This window comes from Protopterus annectens, chromosome 13.part0 (assembly GCF_019279795.1).
Source record: "Protopterus annectens isolate FY-2018-M chromosome 13.part0, PAN1.0, whole genome shotgun sequence".
Taxonomy (NCBI): domain Eukaryota; kingdom Metazoa; phylum Chordata; order Ceratodontiformes; family Protopteridae; genus Protopterus; species Protopterus annectens.
In genome coordinates this window covers 150,569,772-150,589,548 of record NC_056747.1, presented here as the reverse complement: position 1 = coordinate 150,589,548, position 19,777 = coordinate 150,569,772, and the positions used below count along the sequence as shown (strand labels likewise).

The 19,777-nt window shown below is 40.1% G+C and overlaps 1 protein-coding gene across 1 annotated transcript in view; it reads left to right on the top strand.

Moving 5' to 3' along the window:
* The window catches only part of FAM32A (family with sequence similarity 32 member A), a 127,982-nt gene that overhangs the window by 32,615 nt on the left and 75,590 nt on the right, over positions 1-19,777 (top strand). The window contains exon 3 of the mRNA XM_044090738.1: positions 944-997. Coding sequence (XP_043946673.1) covers positions 944-997 — 54 coding nt within the window. The remainder of the gene's footprint in view (positions 1-943; positions 998-19,777) is intronic.

The window sequence follows — 19,777 nt, the reverse complement described above, 5'->3', positions numbered from 1 at the left end:
TTGAATATGTGAATTTTTCAATACAGTAAATTTTTTGAAATTTACACATAATTATAGTGAAACACATATTTCACATTTAAATGTGACTCTGACATTCAACAAAAAAGATAAAAAATTGAAGTTGGCCATTTATAGGAAGCCCACTTTCTCCAATTCCTATTTGGAATACAACAGCTAGCACCCGGCCCATCAGAAAAAATAAATTGTAAAAAGGCAAATGTTACAGGCTGCCAGGATGGTCACCATAGAAAGTGAATTTATTAATGAATTGTCCTTTATTAAACAGTTTTATAAGAGAGGGTATCCACAAGAAATCTTAAATAAAATAAGTGAAGAAGTTAAACATAAACGTAATATTGGTCATTATAAACCAATCTTAGTAGGAGGTGAAGGGTTGAGTGTTAGTTTGCAGAATAGGGAAGGTCGTAAGGAAAACGACTACTCCCTGAGCTTTATTACAACATTCAACCTGGACACCTCTAATATAGTGGAAATAATACAAAACAACTGGGAGATTTTGAAATATGATTATAATACAGGACAAAGGGTGAGTATAATGCCTAAGATGGTCTATAAAAGGATCAATTTTTCAAGAATATATTGGAGACTGCTGCTTATGCCAGTAATAGGTACAAACATAGAAGTGAAGTAAAGGGAATTTTAAGTGCAGAATTTGCACCTTTTGTTTGTTTATATTGGAAACAGGTGACCGATATAGGTTAAACAATACCTCCATATTTATTAATGGACATTTCAGTTCTTGTAGCTTAACTGTAATATATGTGGCAAAGTATCAGCAATGCCCCATATTCTATGTATGATAATCTGTATGTATGTTTTTGTACATAGTAGTAGTAAACAGATTTTTGTTATGGAGCGGTTTAGAAACACTACATGATGTGATTTTTTTTAACTAAAAAATATAAAAATTCCTTTCTCACAGAAAATGGAAAGAATACTAAAGAAAGCATCCAAAACTCATAAACAAAGAGTCGAGGTAAGTAGAGAAATATCATTTTTGCATTTATTTTGCAGCAACAGGTGCTTGGTTACTAAGAATAAAAAAACAGCCTTTCTTTTTCTTTTTTATCCATTGCAGGAATGTAGATTGAATTATTTGCTGTGTGTAGCACTGACCAAGGTGTGAAGTAAACTTGATTTGGCTAGTTTGAGATTGCTACTGTGACCACTCAAACCACATCACACATTAGTGACTTTGTTTAACGAGTCATTGCTTCAGGGATTTGAAGATGCTCTTCCTGATTTTTTTTCAAGTACAAGTCTCTGTAATGTTTTGTCTTTTATACCTGTCAAGGTTTACTAGCACTAATATGCTGAGCACCCAGCTTTGAAACTAGCCCATATTGACTTAGGGTGGGGACAGATCAAACATTGCACAATTGCTGTCCACAATGAAGTGGTACAGTTTTCATAGGTTCATAGGTGTGTACTAGGCTAATGGCCCTGCAGTGTTTACAAGCCTAGCCTGTAGAAGTGCCCTGGCATTGTGCTGCCCAACATTGGTTCCCAGTGCCTCTATCAAGTAGAGCCACTGGAGTGATCCCAGGGGTGAACTTTCTATTTTCCGTCCTCTCATCAAGATTTCTCTTGAAGAGGGCTATTGAGGTGCTCTACTTGACATGTATGGGAAGTTTATAACGGAGCATGGGCAGTCTCTGGGTTATGAACCTGACCCTCCATCATGTTCTGTTTATTGTAGTAATGCAGTTGAGGTCTCTGGAACATATGGTGCGGAGGGATTGGGATTTCTTTAGATATAGCATTTCTAACAGAGCTGGGTCAGACATGGCTTTGTAAGTCAAGCAGAGATTGCCTCTTAGAAGACGATATGAGACAGAGAATAGCTGGAGTTTTTTTGAGTCTGTCCATGTACATGTGTTTAAGGCCTAGGATCCTCTTCATGAGGTACTTTTGTAGCCTTTCCAGCTGTTGCATGTGTATAGTGAGGTACATGCCAAATGAGGCATTATACTCGATGATTGGTCTAATGAGGAAAGAGTAGAGAGAGATTAACTTTTTCTTCCGAGATGCAAAACCCTTGGTAATGAGATGTGCCACATAGAAGGACTTTCTGACCAAAGTGGCATTGTGGTGGTCAAAGGAGAGAGGTTGCTGTCAACCTGTGTCCCCAGGTCTCTTATATAACACCTTCAGTGGGCTCCCATCAATGTGGTAATTAGTGGGAACTGAGTTTTTCCCAAAGGGGATGATGCATTTTTTGGCATTAAGCTTAATGCCATGGTTTCGACACCAGTCATCATTCTCAGTAAATCCTTTCAGTAGGATTTCTGCATCATTTTGGGAGTTAATAATGGCTGCCAGCTTGCAGTAGTCTGCGAACTTGGTCATCCGAAGTCCCTCCATATTGGCCTGAACTTCTGAGAAGTAATCAGGAGCAGACCCAGGACCAATCCCTGTGAGACTCCACTCATGACTGGTCAGCAATCTGACTTGGAGTCCACTACTTTCACACTGTGGGTTCTATCTGTGAGCCAATTTGCAACCCACCTAATGATATAGGGGTTGATGCCCAGTTTGTTGAGTTTATCAATAATTCCTGAGTTGGGGAATGGTATCAGAGGCCTTGGGCAGAGCGAGGTAGGCAGTATGAACTGCCTTACCGTCATCCACAGCTCTGGTGAGTGACTCAAAGAAGTCAACCAGGTTGAGCAGGCATGATCTACCTTTCACAAAACCAAATTGCGTGGGTACTAGAATTTGAAGATTCCCTATATCCTTTTTTAATTAGGTCCATGATGATGCGCTCCATAGCCTTACATATCAGACTCGTCAGGCTAATGGGACTATAATTCCCAGAGTCTGTAGTCGCTGCCCCTTTTATGGAGAGGGATGATTGTAGCAATGCGCCATTTGGTAGGGACAAAGCCTGAGGTGAGACTTGATTGAACAGGGCACACAGATGTGGTGCCAGTTCACTTTGTAGTTCATGTAGAACACATCCAGGGATATTGTCAGGTCCCCATGGAAGCTGTATTCTTGGCCTTGGACAATGCAGCTTTAACCTGTGCTGCAGTAATTCTGGGTGCCTGGCATTCTTCCCAAATGTGTCTTCTTTCCAAATTTGTCACCTGCAGTATTTATTTTCATTCTACATTTTTTAATATAATTCAGTACTGTTTCCTTGTTTTATACCTGCAAGTCCATTTACATTCCAAGATAACATGGATAGTGTAGCCATTATGATAAAAAGCTGTTCGCTCCTCTATTGTGCATGACAGTAATGTTTTGAATGTGTTTCAATTTTTGTTATATGTGCATGCACACAGACAGACACAGAAATATTTGACATGCTGATCATTTATACAGTTTTCTTCCCATCTCCATTTGAGACTGTCACATTTTTCAATACTTTTTTTATTTTAATGAAAACACTCAAACAAAAAATGTCAATACATTTTCAGAACACCCCATCCCATGTTAACTTGGAGCAATCACTCAAACCATGCTCATAAAATGACATTTAACCCTCATGATGCAACAATTGCCTCCAGTTGACAGCTATAACCCACAATTATTAGCTAACCTAAAATTCACGTTACCCATGCTGATGTTCTTGCTACAGCCTGTGTTACTATTTAGTGATTCCTGTGTGTTCTTTTATTATTTCTGTTCTCCTCCCAGATGTGAAAAACCACTTGTATGCTTTTTAAGCCGCAAGACAAAGTGCAGTACACTATTCAGTTTTATTTAAAGATGGCCAGTGTTCTATTAAATGCATGAGAGTGTTAAGGCTGCTAGGGAGGCTGCTATCTCATATTCTTTTTGCATAATTTCAGTATTTTTTTTTTTACTGAATTACTTTTTAAATGTTGCATTTCCCTTAGCAAAGAATGCTCAGAAATCTCAAGATTAATTGCTCACATCTGCAGACAGCTGGTATCTATGCAAAAGTAGTCCGCAATGAATTTTTGTAAATTTCACTCAGAACAAAAAAGTACAACTGCCTTTAGCTGCAGATGTCTTGACTCCCACTGAACTTTTGCTAATGGGGAAAAAAAGTTGGCATCTTTTCAGATATGAGGAGCTTACCATTTTACATTGATTTCATCAATTTGTCATGTTTTTCAAGACTGTTACTTACATAAGATGCTTGGTTTATAACTTAAGCCAGGGGTATTAATTTAGACATTCACCTTTGTAAAAATAAGGGAAAAATCTTAATTCTACATATACTATGATATATAATATGATATAATATAATGTAATGTAATAATGTAATCAGTTCACTTTTTACACCCTACCCAGGCAGCCCAAGATTATAGGATATTAACATTAAACTTGTTTTTGTACAGCTTTTTTTCTCTTGCTATACTGTAAAACATATATTTCTTGCAACTAAAAATTACTTGTTTACTTTAATGTCTTTAACGCATATCACAGTCACCAAAGAGACTCCCACAGTTAAAATATCCCAGATTATTAACTGATCAAAATTGCTCTGTTGTGTAGAACATGGTTTATATCAAGAAATATTTTATACAGATACTTATGACAATTGTTTTACTTATTTTTTCCCCTGTGTGTCCTAAACATTAATGACAGAAAGTGGTGTATATAGTTTACAGTCTCCCACAAGTTCAACAGTCAGTTAAAGCCCAGTCTTTCTCAGCCACATTTTCTTGCAAAGCTATATTTCACAAATGTAAGCAATGCTTTATAGCCTATTGTTTACCAAGGTCAATGTTGTTCGTCTTCCTTTTCACTTTCTTCTTCCAACACCAGACTCTAGTTTAAGTGCAAGGTACTCCTGAGTCGTTCTTTCAACGCATGTGTTTTTTTTTTTTTCTCTGTCAAACATTTTCCTTCTGTGGAACATTGGAAAAGGCTTTCCTATCAACATCCGTGTATGAATGTTATTGTCAGAAGAATGAGAAGCAACATCCTCTTCTGTTTGCTGACTCACTTTTTGTTGGATAAACTATTTTCTCCTCAGCCTGTTTTGCAGATAAAATTTGTCTGATCCTTCGGGTAAAACATTCTGAAGACAGATGGTACAGTAGCTTGAATCTCACACCTGTCCCTCATCATTACCTGACTGCCAGGATGAATTTGCTTCTTTTGTGCTTGTTGTACAGGGAGTAATCATTTCAAAAACTGTGCTGTCTCCAGATTTTAATACTTTCCTCTTCTGCTCATTTTTGTCAGGATCAACTCCTCCTGGTATGATTTGCATATTTACTAATACAGGTCTTGATTGCTTTCTCAACCATGGCCAGGATTGGAGCATACACTGTGTGCCTTTTCAGTTAACAAGTCATGCTGTGGAATACCATTTCAGTTTGCTTGTTTGTGCTTTCATAAAATGACTAGTCTGTTATTTCTAGTTTCTGTGGTACAGAAGAAAATCTCAGGTTTTCTGAGTGCGCTGTCTTCTCTACCATTTTTTGAAATGGCTCTTATTGAGAAGTCTCCTACTCAAGCAGCCTTTTCTTCATTTCATCCTCTGATTTTTGCAGTTTTAACAGTTCACCTGAATGGTTACTTCTTTTATTTTTTTCCAGCCATTAGTTATTTGAGTTGATATATTTCTTCATTGTTTCATTTATTTTAATCAACTATGAGTACTTTGATTTTTTCTTCTAAATTACTGGAAGCCATCTCCTGTACCAAAGTTAAAGCTTGAAATGCTTTTTGCTGTACAGCTGCAGGAATCTTCCCAGACAGTGTTTTTTCTTCACCTTTTCTGGTTGGTTTTATTTCAGGTTCTGTAGCATTTCTTTTTTGCCTTACTAGCCAATAACGGAGTGTTACTTTTACTTATTTCTCAGTTTCCTTTTTACACTAGGAAAGTTGAAGTTAAGCTGCTGGTCAATGTCCAGCCATCTTGGTAATCCAGATTAAGCAGTTCTTAAGAGAAATGTTCATTTTCTGCTTTTGAGAGTACCAATTTTGTTGTTCATGGCCTTTGTGTAAAGTAAGGAGAGCAAATCATTTTTAAAGGTGCCTTCACTTCAGTAGACATCATTAGGCAGGTACTTTCCCAGACTGCTGCTGAGATGGCCAACTGGTCATCACACAATTTGGGAAGCACCCACCTTGCCAAGAGACTAAGCCTAAATTATTTTCCTCAGGCAACTGACTTTTGACTTGTATGAGCCTGTAGCTTCAGTGCCATTCAGATTTTGTCTTGGAAAACTGTCTTCTTGGTGGTAATGTCTGCCTTGATACCAGCTGAACCATTCATGATCTTTAATTGTGAAATGGTTAGCCTCAGAAGAAAACATGTCCTCACACCAAAACTAATGTAATTATTCCTGAAAGAGTGCATCTGCTTCCCAGTATTCTGTCTAGAACCCCTGAGCAAAGAGGAAAGAATTCTGCTTCTGTTGGACATAACAGATACTGTCCCAGACCATTGGCAGGGTGACCAAGTGGTCATCAGACCGTTGTTGATCCACCCACCTTTTCATGGCAAAGTTCAGGGCATTGATCTGTCTTCTAAGAGGGCATCTGGTGGCAACCACATGTACAATACCCCCCTCTGAGTTTTGGGGAGAGCGGTGAGAATCTGTTTCCTCAATGTAATGAAGTACATAAATTGCCGGAATGATCCATACAAATAACATAACAGAGTTGTACAAGACCTCCACATAACAGTTGCTGTCTGAGTAGGATCACTTGCAGTACAAGTTTCACTAATATTCCCCCGTAAGATAACCCCTTTTCAGTTTCCTATTGTAAAGTCTAGCAGTTCATGGTGGGATACTACAAGGGTATGCCATGAGAATATTTTGATAAAAAGTCTGCTTTTCCTTATATGGGACGTGATTTCCACTTTGTTTACTGGGAAGGGGAAGTTCAGATGATGCAAAAAGCCAGTACCCTTATTGCTGTGGGATTCCAGTGTGCATTTCTTTGTGAGGGGGAGGGTATGTAGTCCTGTGCCTTTGCATAGGGAGATCTCTGGGAGTTGGTAAGTTTTGTCAAGATTCCCATATGTAGACATTTTTTGCTACAACAGTGATTCTTTACAAAGATTGTGTTCTGGTGAGTTCCTGTACATCTGCAGTTTCTTCCTTGTATCATATTAGTTTTCAGAAATATCTTCTTTAATTGTTCAGATTTTACGTAAGGAAAACTAAACTTCATATTTGGCTAAATAAGTTCATGGAGTCAGAATCTGCATAGCAAATGAAGGTCCAACTTTTTAGATGGCTGTATGGAAGTGTAATGAATTTATAAGCAAAACATGCATTTCAAATAAGCATTTGCCTTTTTTTTTCTTTTTTTTTTTATTACTTGTATGTGCATTGCTATGCAGATATAATTTCTTCCATACTTTTTAGATAAAGTGTGTTCTTAGAAGTAATGTAATATATATATATATATATATATATATATATATATTTTTTTATTTTTTTTTTTTTTTTTTTTTTTATATAGAGTAAACTCTCCGTTAACTGGCACCCATGGGTATTGGTAGATGCTGGATAACTACTTTCTGGTTGCTTGAGAGTTGGTATTAAAAATAGGTCTGACTAATACTGTACCCTATACTGTTTGTTTGGTTTAACTTGTTCTCAGATTGGTGGGGGTGGATTTATTCCTGTCTTCCTTTTTAAAACTCAACAAATGTATGTTTCTGCAGGGGGGGGGGAGACAAAGTGCATCACATGAAAATTGTACTGTATTTCTTCAATAGTTTTTTGCCAGTTTGAGAGTACTGGTTGCTTGAATTCCACTTAACTGAGAGTTTACTGTATCTCCTAACAGTGCTTTCTGTAGCATATGCTACAGGAAACCTTTGCTACTACAGGGAGAATACTCTACAAAATCATTACTTACAGACATATGGTGCATTTGTGCTAATTCTGTGCTGCAGAACAATTTATTAACAAATTTAATCTCCACAGGCTAATAACTTTTAAACGTAATATATTAAATTTTTTGTTTATAATTTTTGTTCTTTTTCTTTTTTGCAGTAATTGTCTTGTCCTGTAAGAGAATTTTCTGTTTCTAAAACATACTTTTTTGTTTACTTCAGTTTCTTTACTGCAGTAGTATTTATTGAGTTTATTAAGTTTGTGTTTGTTTTTACTGCATGCTGAGCAGCTGTCCAAGCCCTTCCTGATTCTGAATCATGTGGTCCTATATATGGTCCTGTATTCTGGGGATGCAACAGTGGATAAACACTTGTCCACTACAGGGTGTTCATTCCCTTGGTAATGCATTAGGGGGATAAACAGCTTGTAGTGGATACATGTGTTTTCTCTAACCCACAGCAGATTTCAGTACATTAAATGACACTGACTCCAGTAGTCAGTCAGGCAGTTAAACCGCTAAATACATTTAAATTCTAATAAAAAGCAACAAAAAGAAATGAAAAAGGATACAATTTATAGTCAAGTGTATAGCTCATAGGTTCATAGATAAGAAGGTTAACTGCCCTTGTAGGGTATTTTAAGCCTCTCCAGTTTCCTTTTTGGTGCTGAAATTAACCTATCCGGTCGTTGGTATTTATATATTGCCCATAATGAGATTAACTGTGATCGTACCGTAGATAATTGGAGGGGGACCCATACAGGGGACAAAGCACTTGGGAGCTGCTTGTGTCCATTAGTAGTACAGGACACAGTCCTGGAATAAATTTTCTGTTTCTCATCCATAGATACAAGCTGCTGCTGAATATGGGCAGGGATGAGCTTTGATTTATGTGGATGGGGAATCTGCTCCAGAGGATCGGTATCCTTTGAGAGATGTGCCTGCCCTTCCAAACCATTCTGTTGATGATGCAGAAGTTGTTTAGATTTCTAGACTGAGTATTTATGATGCAGTTTGCCTTGTTGATTTATCGACCTTAGGTTTGCTGCATCTTCAACCACAGTATAGGTTACATTGTTCGTATTCAGATCTGTGCGTTGCTGCTCTGTTCTTTTGAATTATGAACATAACTGAAAAGGCCTTGTGATTGCCTTTGGCTAGGATAGCTATTTTAGTCTCCAACTTGGCTTTGCTGGATTTTAAGCTCCTGGGTTTGTTTATTTCAGTGATGACTGTTCTGTCATTCTGGGAAATGCTCTTAGTTTTGGTCAAAATTATCTTCCTGTTTATATAATGGTTCCACCATGTGAGTTTGTTCCTGGGGTTTGCCCTGTGCTTTTTCCTGCAGGGTACAGCTGCATCTTCACAACTGTTTACATGCTAGTATAGTGTGGTGGTGTACGTTTCTGCATCTTCAGATGAGTTAACTGGGTTTGGTTGTGATTTGAAGCTTGCAAGTATATCAGTTGGGGAGCAGGTAGTTTTTGTCTTGGAGAAATTTTTAAAGTTACCTTGGGTTGAAAGGATCTCTGGTTTCAGTTTTATTTCAAAGGTGATGGCTTTATGGTCATATCTGATAAGTAATGAAGATGTACAAGGGATGATGCAAGTTGCTTCCATGTTAGTAAGGACAATATCCAAGATGTTGTTCTCCCTAGTGAGTACTGTGACAAATTGATGTTCATCATATTGACCATTGCTGCAGTAGCCTTAGCTATGTGGGTTATGTTGTGCCAAGAATATAACCGCCAACCAGCTTCCAAAGCTTCAGGTTACCTTCCACATGTTCACACTGTAGGCAGCGCAAATTGAGCTGCCTAAAATCACAAGTTTGAATGCCATGCCCTTCAGAGCTTTCCTGTTGCTCAAGAGTACTCTTCTGTGGGCTTCCAAGGATTGAAAGTTGGCTTGCGCTGTTCTTTTGATGGGCAGATAAGTTCTGTTTAGGTAAAACATTTCACTTTTAAAAGTTATTGAGCAAATGTGCTTTCCTGCTTAGAAAAGTTTTTAAATCTTGGTGTTTGTGTTTTAATGGACTATCATGAGACTTAACTTTTTTCCTGTCATTTTAAACGTAATTAAAAGTTGTTGAAAAACTTTTTTTTCCTGTGGAATATTTGTTTATTTTACTGTTAAGGATGGCAAATTTTATTAAAGTGCTTTTTATTGTGAGTTTATAGGGGGAAGTGACTTTTTAACAACTTCAAATTTTTGCCAACTTATGCTGCTTGTTTTCACTGGGAACCAGGGACCAAGGACCATTTTTGGCTTGACCTTGGAACAAACTGCTGGTCCCACAGTCAGTTTTTCCAGCCACACACACAAAGTTAGAAAAACAACTTTTGCCACCACAATAGGCTAGCATTTTCCCTCTGACACAGGTAGGTGATTTTGCTGTGGCCAAAGCTCATTCCTCAGACCACTTATCTTTTACCACTGATCCCAGTGGTGTAGCCCCTACAGCCACTATAAACTAGGGTCTAGCCACATTCCCTGTGGCTGTCTGGGTCTCCTCAGTGGGCAAGAGAGAGCCATGCTTGTTAGTCCTTGTAGAGGGAACAGGGAAGGCTTCCTTGTTAAGTCAGAATGTTGTGCCCATCCTTAGGGAAGCTGCTGCTGCTAACTGTGTTGACCCCATTATTCCTGTCAAAATGAATCAGAAAACTGAAGTTGTAGCTGCTCCTCCTCAAATTTGTGTAAACAGGGGTAGTTTATTACATCTGGCTCAGGGTCTAATTCAGGCTGTATATCTTCTTTTAAGGTGGCTTCTGGTAAAAGAAAATGGGATGCCTCTTTTCCTGAAGAGATTCAAGATTCTGAATCTGGTCAGGAAGATGAAGGGACAGATGGAGGATTTTCTCCTCATATTTCTGATTCAGAGAAGAGGACAGTACCTTCTGATTCTCCTGGGGGGGATCTTTCTCTTGAAACTATTTCCAGAATGTGCCAGTGTTTTCAGTGGGAGAACACCGAGGTTTCTCAGTCCCTCAGAAGTACTGTGAGCTGTTACAAATGGAATTTCCAGAAGCTTCACGCATTCCTCAAGTAGTGTCCGCTTTGGAGGATGTGTCACTACCTCTAATTTTCCTGATAGTCAACCTGCTGCACTTAATAATGCAGATATGAGTATTGTATAAAGTTCCTCCATCGTTTAAATTTTTACAGAATCATCCCAAACCTGACCCAGCAGGTATAGCTTTAGTTAATCCTGCTGCTGTTAAACTTCAATTCCAGTCCTACACTTTCTGATAATGATGGGAAATAATAGAGAAGTATGGGAAAAATGTATGCTTCTGCAACTTTGATTTTCAGAATTTTGAATTGTCAGTCTCCTGTGTTAAGTTTTATTCTGACTAATTGTGAAAGTATGAGGAATGTTTTGTTTGCAGTTTCTTCTTGTGAGGAAGAATTTGCTTTAAATGTTTTTTTCTTCCATTTTTACAGGTCATAACTTATTGTTTAAAGTGTGTATATATATGACTGTGTTAATACTTCTTCCAGGGATGTGGTCACTAGTACTGTTTTGAGGAGGTTTGCCTGGCTGTGTTAGAACCTCTTAAATTATGTGAAAAATGAGAGTTTAAATTCTTTGTTGGATAGAGATTTATTTTTTTGTCCCTCTGCTGCAGAAGTTATCAGAAAGTATGATGGGAGAGGTAAGCTAATACAACTAGAAAAAAATATGAAAGAATAGCCTTTTGAGTTATTTGAGCTAAGCTAAAACACTAAGCAGTAGTAACACCCATAGTTACTACTGCTTGGTGTTTTAGCTTAGTGCGAATAGCTTAAAAGCCTTATTTTTTTCATATATTTCTAGTTGTTTTGACTGAATAGTTGGATCCTGTCCACTATCTGATGGTTTAGGCTAGCTAAACTTCAGGGTGCTCACAGTGCTTCATTTCTAAGCTAGGTAAGCTAATACAGGAAATCTTTTAAGATTTTTCAGCCCTCCTTTTCCAAATTTTCTAAGGGATTCATTAACTCCTCATCCAGTTTTGATAAGAAACATAGTAAACCTTCTTGGAAAAATGCTGGTAAACAGACATTTAAGAAGAAATGGCAAGGGGATTCCAAAAAGAATAAAGGAGCCCCCCCCCCAAAAAAAAAACAGACAGTCCAACAAGTCAGAATGACTATTCAAGTGACTTTGTATCCCCACCCCCCCAGTAGCCCCTTTTTCCTTCCAGTAAGTCTGAATCTCCAGTTCTGAACTCTGAGAAAGCAGTTAGTTTCAGACCAGTGAGTTTTGAAACTCATTCATCGAGGTTACAGGTTGGCAATGGGAGGAAATTCTTCCTTTCCAGGGGGTAATTCTTATTCTGTCAGACCAGACTCCTCTGGTTCCACCTGTCCTTCAACATAAGTTGTCTCATGGAGTGATAAAAACCAGTTCATCCTTCCCAGTTTGGAAAAAGGTTTTTATTCAAGGATGTTTTTGGTGCCAACAAAGGAAAATTCTTGGAGACCAATTCATGGTAATACCCAAGTTCTAAATTCCATCACTTCACAACTTTTGTCCCCTTCTTCTTTCATTTAAGTTTCCTGGTAACACTAGATTTAAAAGCTGCTTAGCACGGGCGTTTGTTAATGTAATCCAGATAAACCTAAACATATCCGTTCTCTGCCTTACCCTTTGGGCTATCCAGCGAACCAAGTGTGTTCACATAGTGCCCTGTTCCATTTATAACTGATTTCAGTCTATATGATATCCACATTTTTTTCATATTTGTTTGGATGACTTGCTTATCTTTGCAGAGTCTTTTTTAAAAGTGTCAAAAATCTCTCACTTGGGTGACAGATCCCTTACAAAAGCTGGGATTCCAAGAGAAGATTCCAAAGTCTTTTTCGACTTTCACACAGGATTGTGTTCATTGAACGTCAGCTGGATACCTTAGTTCAAAAAGCTTTTTCACAAGAAAAGCTACATCTGTATCTATATCTATTGCTAGGATTTTCCATTCAATCTTAGGTCATTGCGAGGGAGTACCTCAGAATTTTGGGTGTCATGGCATGTCTTATTCATATGTTGCACATGTCCTATTCATATGTTGCAGTATTCATAACATGAGGGAGTCTGCTGCCAGCTGACTCAAACTGCCGGCCAGTGTACAAAATCCTAAAGCTACTGTGAGGTATGTGTGATGTTGCACATAGAACTAGTCCAATGTCTGTCATAAGGAGACGTCTGGTATAAAGCGGACGTTGGCACATACCAAACCTCTGAAATTTTCTACTGACAGTCAGAACATCATCTCTGGTCATTTGTCAGCATAGTTGTGAATTCCGATCCAGATAAGTGCTCTGTGGTTGTTTTTCTTATTGTATTTGTACGCTACTGTTGTGGTTGAGGTAACATGTCAGCTAGGAAGGGCAAGTGTCGGTGCAGAAGATATATTCCACATAAAGATTAACATGATTTGTGTCTTTTTCTGCCTAGGCCATAACCACGATCATATTTCCTGTGCGATTTGCAAGGCCTTTGTCCCAAAGACCCTACATAGTTGTCTGGCTTCCCTGAATCTGTATTTAGAGAACCAGCGCCTTCAGCGGTTGCCATGAAAGGTATGTCGGGCCTTTCAGGTGAGCCAGTTATTAAGAAGACCAAGCAATCTAGGTCCAAGTTACCTGCTGTGCCTCCAATTCTGGACATCTCTCCCGAGTCCAATGATGGACTCCTGTTTCAGAGTCTGTAGGTGATTCTTCGAAGGGTACTGCAGTGGAGGCCTTGACAGATCCTACTTAACATATCCTTGGGGGGTATGCAGACATGGGGGGGCCCAGGCTCATTGTTTCTGAAGTCTTGGGTGGTATTCTCAAATCATTGTTTGTGAAGATGTCCCAAGCAATATTGTACAGTGCAGGCCGACGGTGGATCCCTCGTCCTTCCACCGCATGAATGTCCTGCACAAGAAGCAGAAAGCTAAGCATTCTTCTCCTTTTTCCCAAGAGCAGTCTGTATATTGGCAAGCCTTCTCACAAGGCTGTTCAATGCTTTTATGGCCCTCAGACAGTCTACTGGTGTCTGTCTTCCTTCTCCCTCCTTTTCTTCAGTTTCTCCACAGAAGAGGATTAGAGTTGAAGATTCATCTGATGAAGATGATTCCTCTGGGGATGAATCGTTTGCATACTCTGCCCATATTTCATCTCCCTTAGGATATGCTTCACATGAACAGGAATCCAATGGCACAGACTCTCCTGGGGAGGATATTACCTTTGGAGAAACCACAGTTAAAATAAGAGAATTCTTTAAATGGGATTGCTCTCGAGTCAAAAATTCCAAAAAGCTATTATGACCTTCTACAGATGGACTTTCCATCTTCATCTGCAGTTTCTCCTATGCTACCAGCCTTTTTGGATGCATTTTATGCACCCTCTCCTATGCTACCAGCCTTTTTGGATGCATTTTCTGCAGCCTCTAAGTGTCCTGACTCCCAACCTCCTGCTCCTGAAAGGCCAGACAGGTTTTACAAGGTACCAGAGGATTGGAGATTCCTGTTTAAATGACTCTCTGTAGACCCAGCAACTATTTCTGTGTCTGCTGATAAGGCCTCTTAAGATGTTGCCTTCTGTTTCTTTTCTCCCCTCAGGCAAGGAGAGCAAAGTCATGAAGAGGTAGGGGAAGAAAGTCTGTACATCAGCCACTTTGGCTTTTAGAGCCATAAATTACCAGACCCATATGGCCAAGTTTTCTTTAACTGTTCTGTCTTAACACCATTAAGCTAATTTCAGAGCTACCAGACTCCCCTACTAAGTCTCGGATATCTTCCGTTCTCAGCTCTTCTGCTCAAGTTACACATCATTCAGTTAAGTGTAGCTGTGGTGCAGTGGAGGCATCTGCCAGAGCTGCTGCTTCAGGCTCTGTTGTCAGGAGGTACTCTTGGCTGAGACTACAGCCCTTACTAGATGACATAAAGTCTAAAATTATGGATGCACCTCTAGACTCGAAGACCGTGTTGTGTCTTCCGCTGCAGAACTTTTTAAGTCCTTACAAGAAAAGGGAAAAGAACTTCAAGATCTCAAACACATATTTGTGTCTCCAGTCCCCCAATTTCAGAGGAACTATCCCTCTAAAACTTTTTTTGTAATGAACCATCCAGATCTCCTACTTCAAAAGGTAAAAGATGCTAGAAAGCAGTACTCTCCACGTCCTCCTCTTCTACTACAGCTGCCCAGAAACATCCCTCTCCGAACAAGCCATGTTGTCTGTGACTACCATCCTCTTTGCAGCCAGACCACTCTTTCCTTGCATCTTTCACGGTCTCTCCTGGCTTGGAAACAGAACACCCATGACTTTTGAGTCCTTTCCATTATTCTCCATGTGTGGAAGACTCCACCTTCCTTCTGGGGTATTCCACAACCTCCAAAAGAACAGTTGGAATTCTTTCCCCAAGTCATTCAAAGCCCTCTTTTTCTCAGGGTACCATTCAGGAGGTTCCACCTTCACAAATAGGAAAAGGATTTTACTCCAGGATATTCCTGGTTCCCAGTAAAGATGGTCCTTGGAAGCCTATCCTAGTTTTGTTGCATCTAAATACCTTCTTGAAGGTTCCCACCTTTCGCATGCTGTTCTTGAGCACTGTGCTTCCCCTTACTCTTCTCAGGCCTTCATGGTGTCTTTGGACATCAAAAATACTTGCCTCCACATCCCTGTTCATCCTCTGTTCAGGAAATTTCTATGCTTTACTATTGCTTCCTCACATTTAAAATTTTTTTTGCTCTGCCATTTGGACTGTCTACAGCTCCAAGGGTCTTCACAAAATGCTTAGCTCCTGTCCTAGCTTTTTGCAGACTAAGGGCATGCAGATTTTCCCGCACTCAGATCTTCTCCATGCCCACTCTCCAGCGCTCTTCAAGAGAATGTATTCACTGTATCTCTGCTGAAAAGTCTAGGTTTCATCATCAACTATCAAAAATCTACCCTTCACAAGACCATGTTTTTCTAGGATGCAGAATACAGACGGACAGGATGTTGGCTTCTTTACCACCCCAGAAGGTTCTCTGTCTGACTGCCTACTTCCAGGCTGTCATCCCTCTTCAGTCCCTGACTACCGGTTTCTTCGCCTTTTGAGTTTTATGGCATCCACTATCCCCATGCTACCTCTAGCAAAACTGCACATGAGGAAATTCCAGTGGTACCTCAGATCAGTATAGATGCAACATGCTCACCTGCTAGAGTTTTATACCTCTTCTACCCTACTTGAAAAAAGAACTAGATTGTTGGATTCAGCAGGTTACCGCGAATATAGGCTTGCCCCTACAACCGCTCCTTCTCACTCAGGAGTTGTTCACGGATGCTTTAGACTTGGAATGGGAAGCAGTCCTGGCATTCTGGAAGTTTTCAAGATGTGTGGTCTCCTTCACAAAAGAGAGAACACACAAACATAAGAGAGATGAGAGGACCTATTTTTACTCCACAAATTTTCCAACCTCTTCTTCCAGGCACCCTAAAGTGGTTCACTGGCAACATCACAGTCCTTTGGTATGTCAACAAGCAGGGAGCGACCATGTCTTATCTCCTGTGCAGGCTGGCTGCCCATACTTGGGAGTTGGCTGCTCGGTGTCAACTAACCCTTCAGGCAGTTGACATTCCTTTCATTCAAAATGTTGTGGCAGATAGGTTGAGCAGGTCCATGACTCAATCCCATAAATAGATGTTATACAGGGGTGTGTTTCTGGACGTTGTCCACTGATGGGGTACGTCTCAGATCTCTCTGGCTCCTCTGTGAACAGACAACTTCAAAGTTTTGTGCCAGAGTTCCCCATCCTCAGGCATGGAAGGTGGATGCCTTGTCTTTCTCTTGGAAGGGGAGGTTTCCCTGTGCAGTCCCCCCTTCCCACTTCTCCAAAAAGTCCTGTTGAAGATCCAACAGGAAAAAACAAAAATCTTGTTGGTGACTCCCTTTTGGCCAAGACAGCATTGGTTTCCCCTTCCTCTACATTTAGTCAAGGGCAGTCATCACAAGTTACCTCGCAGAGTGGACCTACTCACATAATACATCCACAGACATCAACACTTCAACTGTCTGTCTGGGTGATATGGTTTTGATCACTTTCAGACACTTTTTCTCTGAGGATGTGCTGAAAGTTCTGCAGGAGGTCAGAAAACCCAATACTAGGAAATCCTATATTTCAAAATGGAAAATGTTTTCCATCTGGTGTCTTTCTAAGGACCTAAAACCACTGTTGGTGGATGTTCACTGGTTCTGTCTTATCTGTGTGAATTATTGAAGAGTGGATTGTCATGCTCTTCAGTAAAAGCTCATATTTCAGCAGTCTCTGCTTGCCTGCCTGATCCCCCCTTGGCTTCAAGGTTGGAAGTTACTTTTCCTGAAAGGTGTTCTTCATATCAGACCACTAAGGAAACCAGTTCCTCCTCCTTGGGATCTAAATTTTATTCTAGAGAAAAATGGCCCCTTTTGAACCAGCAGTTTCTCCTTCTCTTCAGCATTGCACTTGGAAAACAGTTCTTCTTGTGGGAAACACTTCAGCCAGAAGGGTCTCAGAATTTCAGACATTTGTGTCTTCTTTCTCCTTTACTGTTTTCCACAGGGATATGGTTTCCTTATGCACCAGTCCCTGCTTTATGCCCAAGGTGGTGAATGAGTTGTCAATCAATCCATTAATCTGCCTACCTTTTTTCCATTTCCACAATACTCTGACAAGAGGATTTTACCCACCTTGGATGTCCATAGACAACTCAGATTTTATTTAGACAAAACCAAGCCTATTTCCAAGCGGATTTGGATTTCTAAAACCATTTCCAATTGCTATGTGTTTCATGGGAAAACTCTTGCATCTCCAGGTAAGGCTCATTCCATTAGTGCTGTGTCCTCTTCAAGTGCTTTCTTCAAAGGTCTGAATACTTTCTCTGTATTAGAAGCAACTACCGGGTCTTCTGTACACACTTTCACAAAATACTACAAGTTGGATGGTATTTCCAGATCTAGAACTTCTTTTACAAGGGCTGTTTTGCAGGGGTTTGTAGAGTGCGCTTGCACCTTGCCCAGTCATTCTCCTGCATGTTATGAACACTACAATATATGGCTGGAAGGACATAAAGTAGTTGTGTAAAATCTTACCATAACCATAGATGTCGTTCTCTCTTGTATGTTGCAGTATTCTTTCCTCCTGCCTTCCCCCTGATGCTTGCCTGATTGCTGGTTGTGTTTACACACTCACCTCAGGCTACTGTTCTTCCTGTGGCATTTATTTCTGAGGCTTAATACATGCCGATGTCCACTTTATACCCAATGACACTTTATGACCGATGTTGGACTAGTTCTATGTGTAACATTGCACGTATCTCACAGTAGTCTTAGGGTTTTGTATACTGGTGAGATATTTGAGTTAGCTGGCGACGGACTTCCTCATGTTATGAATACTGCAACATATAGAAGAGAAGGACATCTATGGTTATGGTAAGATTTTAAACAACTATTCTATGATTCTCATGATACTGCTGGCAAGACTCCATATGAAAGACAGAGTGGTAGCTGAAGTCACTTTGATTCTAACACCAACACTCATTATCTTTCAAATTCCAGTTCTAGGGTTTGTCAGAAGAGAAAGCACTTGGTAGGGACAGTAAATTTCCCTACGTCTAGGTTTCCTGTACTCCCCCTTCTCTAAAGTAGTCCATCACTAACACCTCAGACTTTGCTTGGGGAGCAGTTTCAGATGAGATAAAAGTGTAAGGTGTTTGGGATACCAAGGACAGATGCAGGCAGTTAATTATAAAAGAGGTACTTGGCGCTGATTAAAACAGCCAGCTCTCTGAATCATCTTTGGTCCCTTGGGCTTTCTCAAGTTGTTACCGACATTATCACAGTCATGTGGTACATCAGCAAACAAGGGGGGGTGACCAGGTCGTATCCCCCTTGCAGACTAGCTCTGTTAGCTTGGAATATAGCTTCACAGCACCATCTCACTCTGCACCCATTCTACATCCCATCTGAGCAAAACTGTGTGGCAGTCAGGCTGAGAAGGGTAAAGACAGACTCTCATGAATGGAAATTAGGTCAGGGGATCTTCCAATATTTGATCCATCTGTGGGAAGTTTCTCAGATAGACCTTGTTGCCTCCTGTCTGAACAGTCATCTGGCAAATTCTGCTCAAGGACTCTATGCAAGAAGGCCTGGAAGACAGATGCCTTTTCCTTTCCTTGGACAGGAATGTTTTTATGCTTTTCCACCCTTTCCACCGATATGTAGGGTACTCCTGAAAATTCAGAAGGAATTTCCCCAAGTTCATTGTGGTGATTCCCTTCTAGCCCAGGCACCAGTGATTCTCCCTTCTGTTGGAAATGGCCTGGAGCAATTATCACATGCTTCTTCACACAGTGGATGTACTCACACAAGAACAAGGATGTTTGATACACCCCGATATCCATCAACTTCAACTGACTGCCTGGATAATAGGATATTAAATCCCTTTAGGCACCTTTTTCACTGAGGACGTACACCAGGTACAGGCAAGAATCCCTACTACTAGAAAATCATATATTAGCAAATGGAAAAGGTTTTCTCATTGGTGCCAACTACATAACCAGCACCCATTCCAGGCTTTTGTTTCTCTGGTCTCACAATATTTGTGTGAGTTTCTAACCTTTGGCCTGCCTTGTTCCTTTTATTAGTGATTTCAGCATGTCGACCCGTGTGTCTTCCTCTTCCATTGCCTTCTCATGTCAAAATGTTTTTGAAAGATTTTTGCATAAGAGACCTCAGGTGTAAGTGGTGGATGTTCTTCGTGTTTCACTGTTGCAGTCCTTACATTTGGGTAATCCTACTGGCAGGTTGCCCACAGTCGGCCTGAATTCCAAAGTCCTGGGTCCTGCTGACGTCACGTCGTCAGAGTTATAAAAGATGCGGCCGACGCCATTTTCTTCAGTCTTTCTTGCCGCGCGGTGCCCGAAGCAGAAGCAGTTCGCAAGTGCCGTTCGGCTGACTCCTGAGATTTTCGTGTTCGAGTTTCAGAT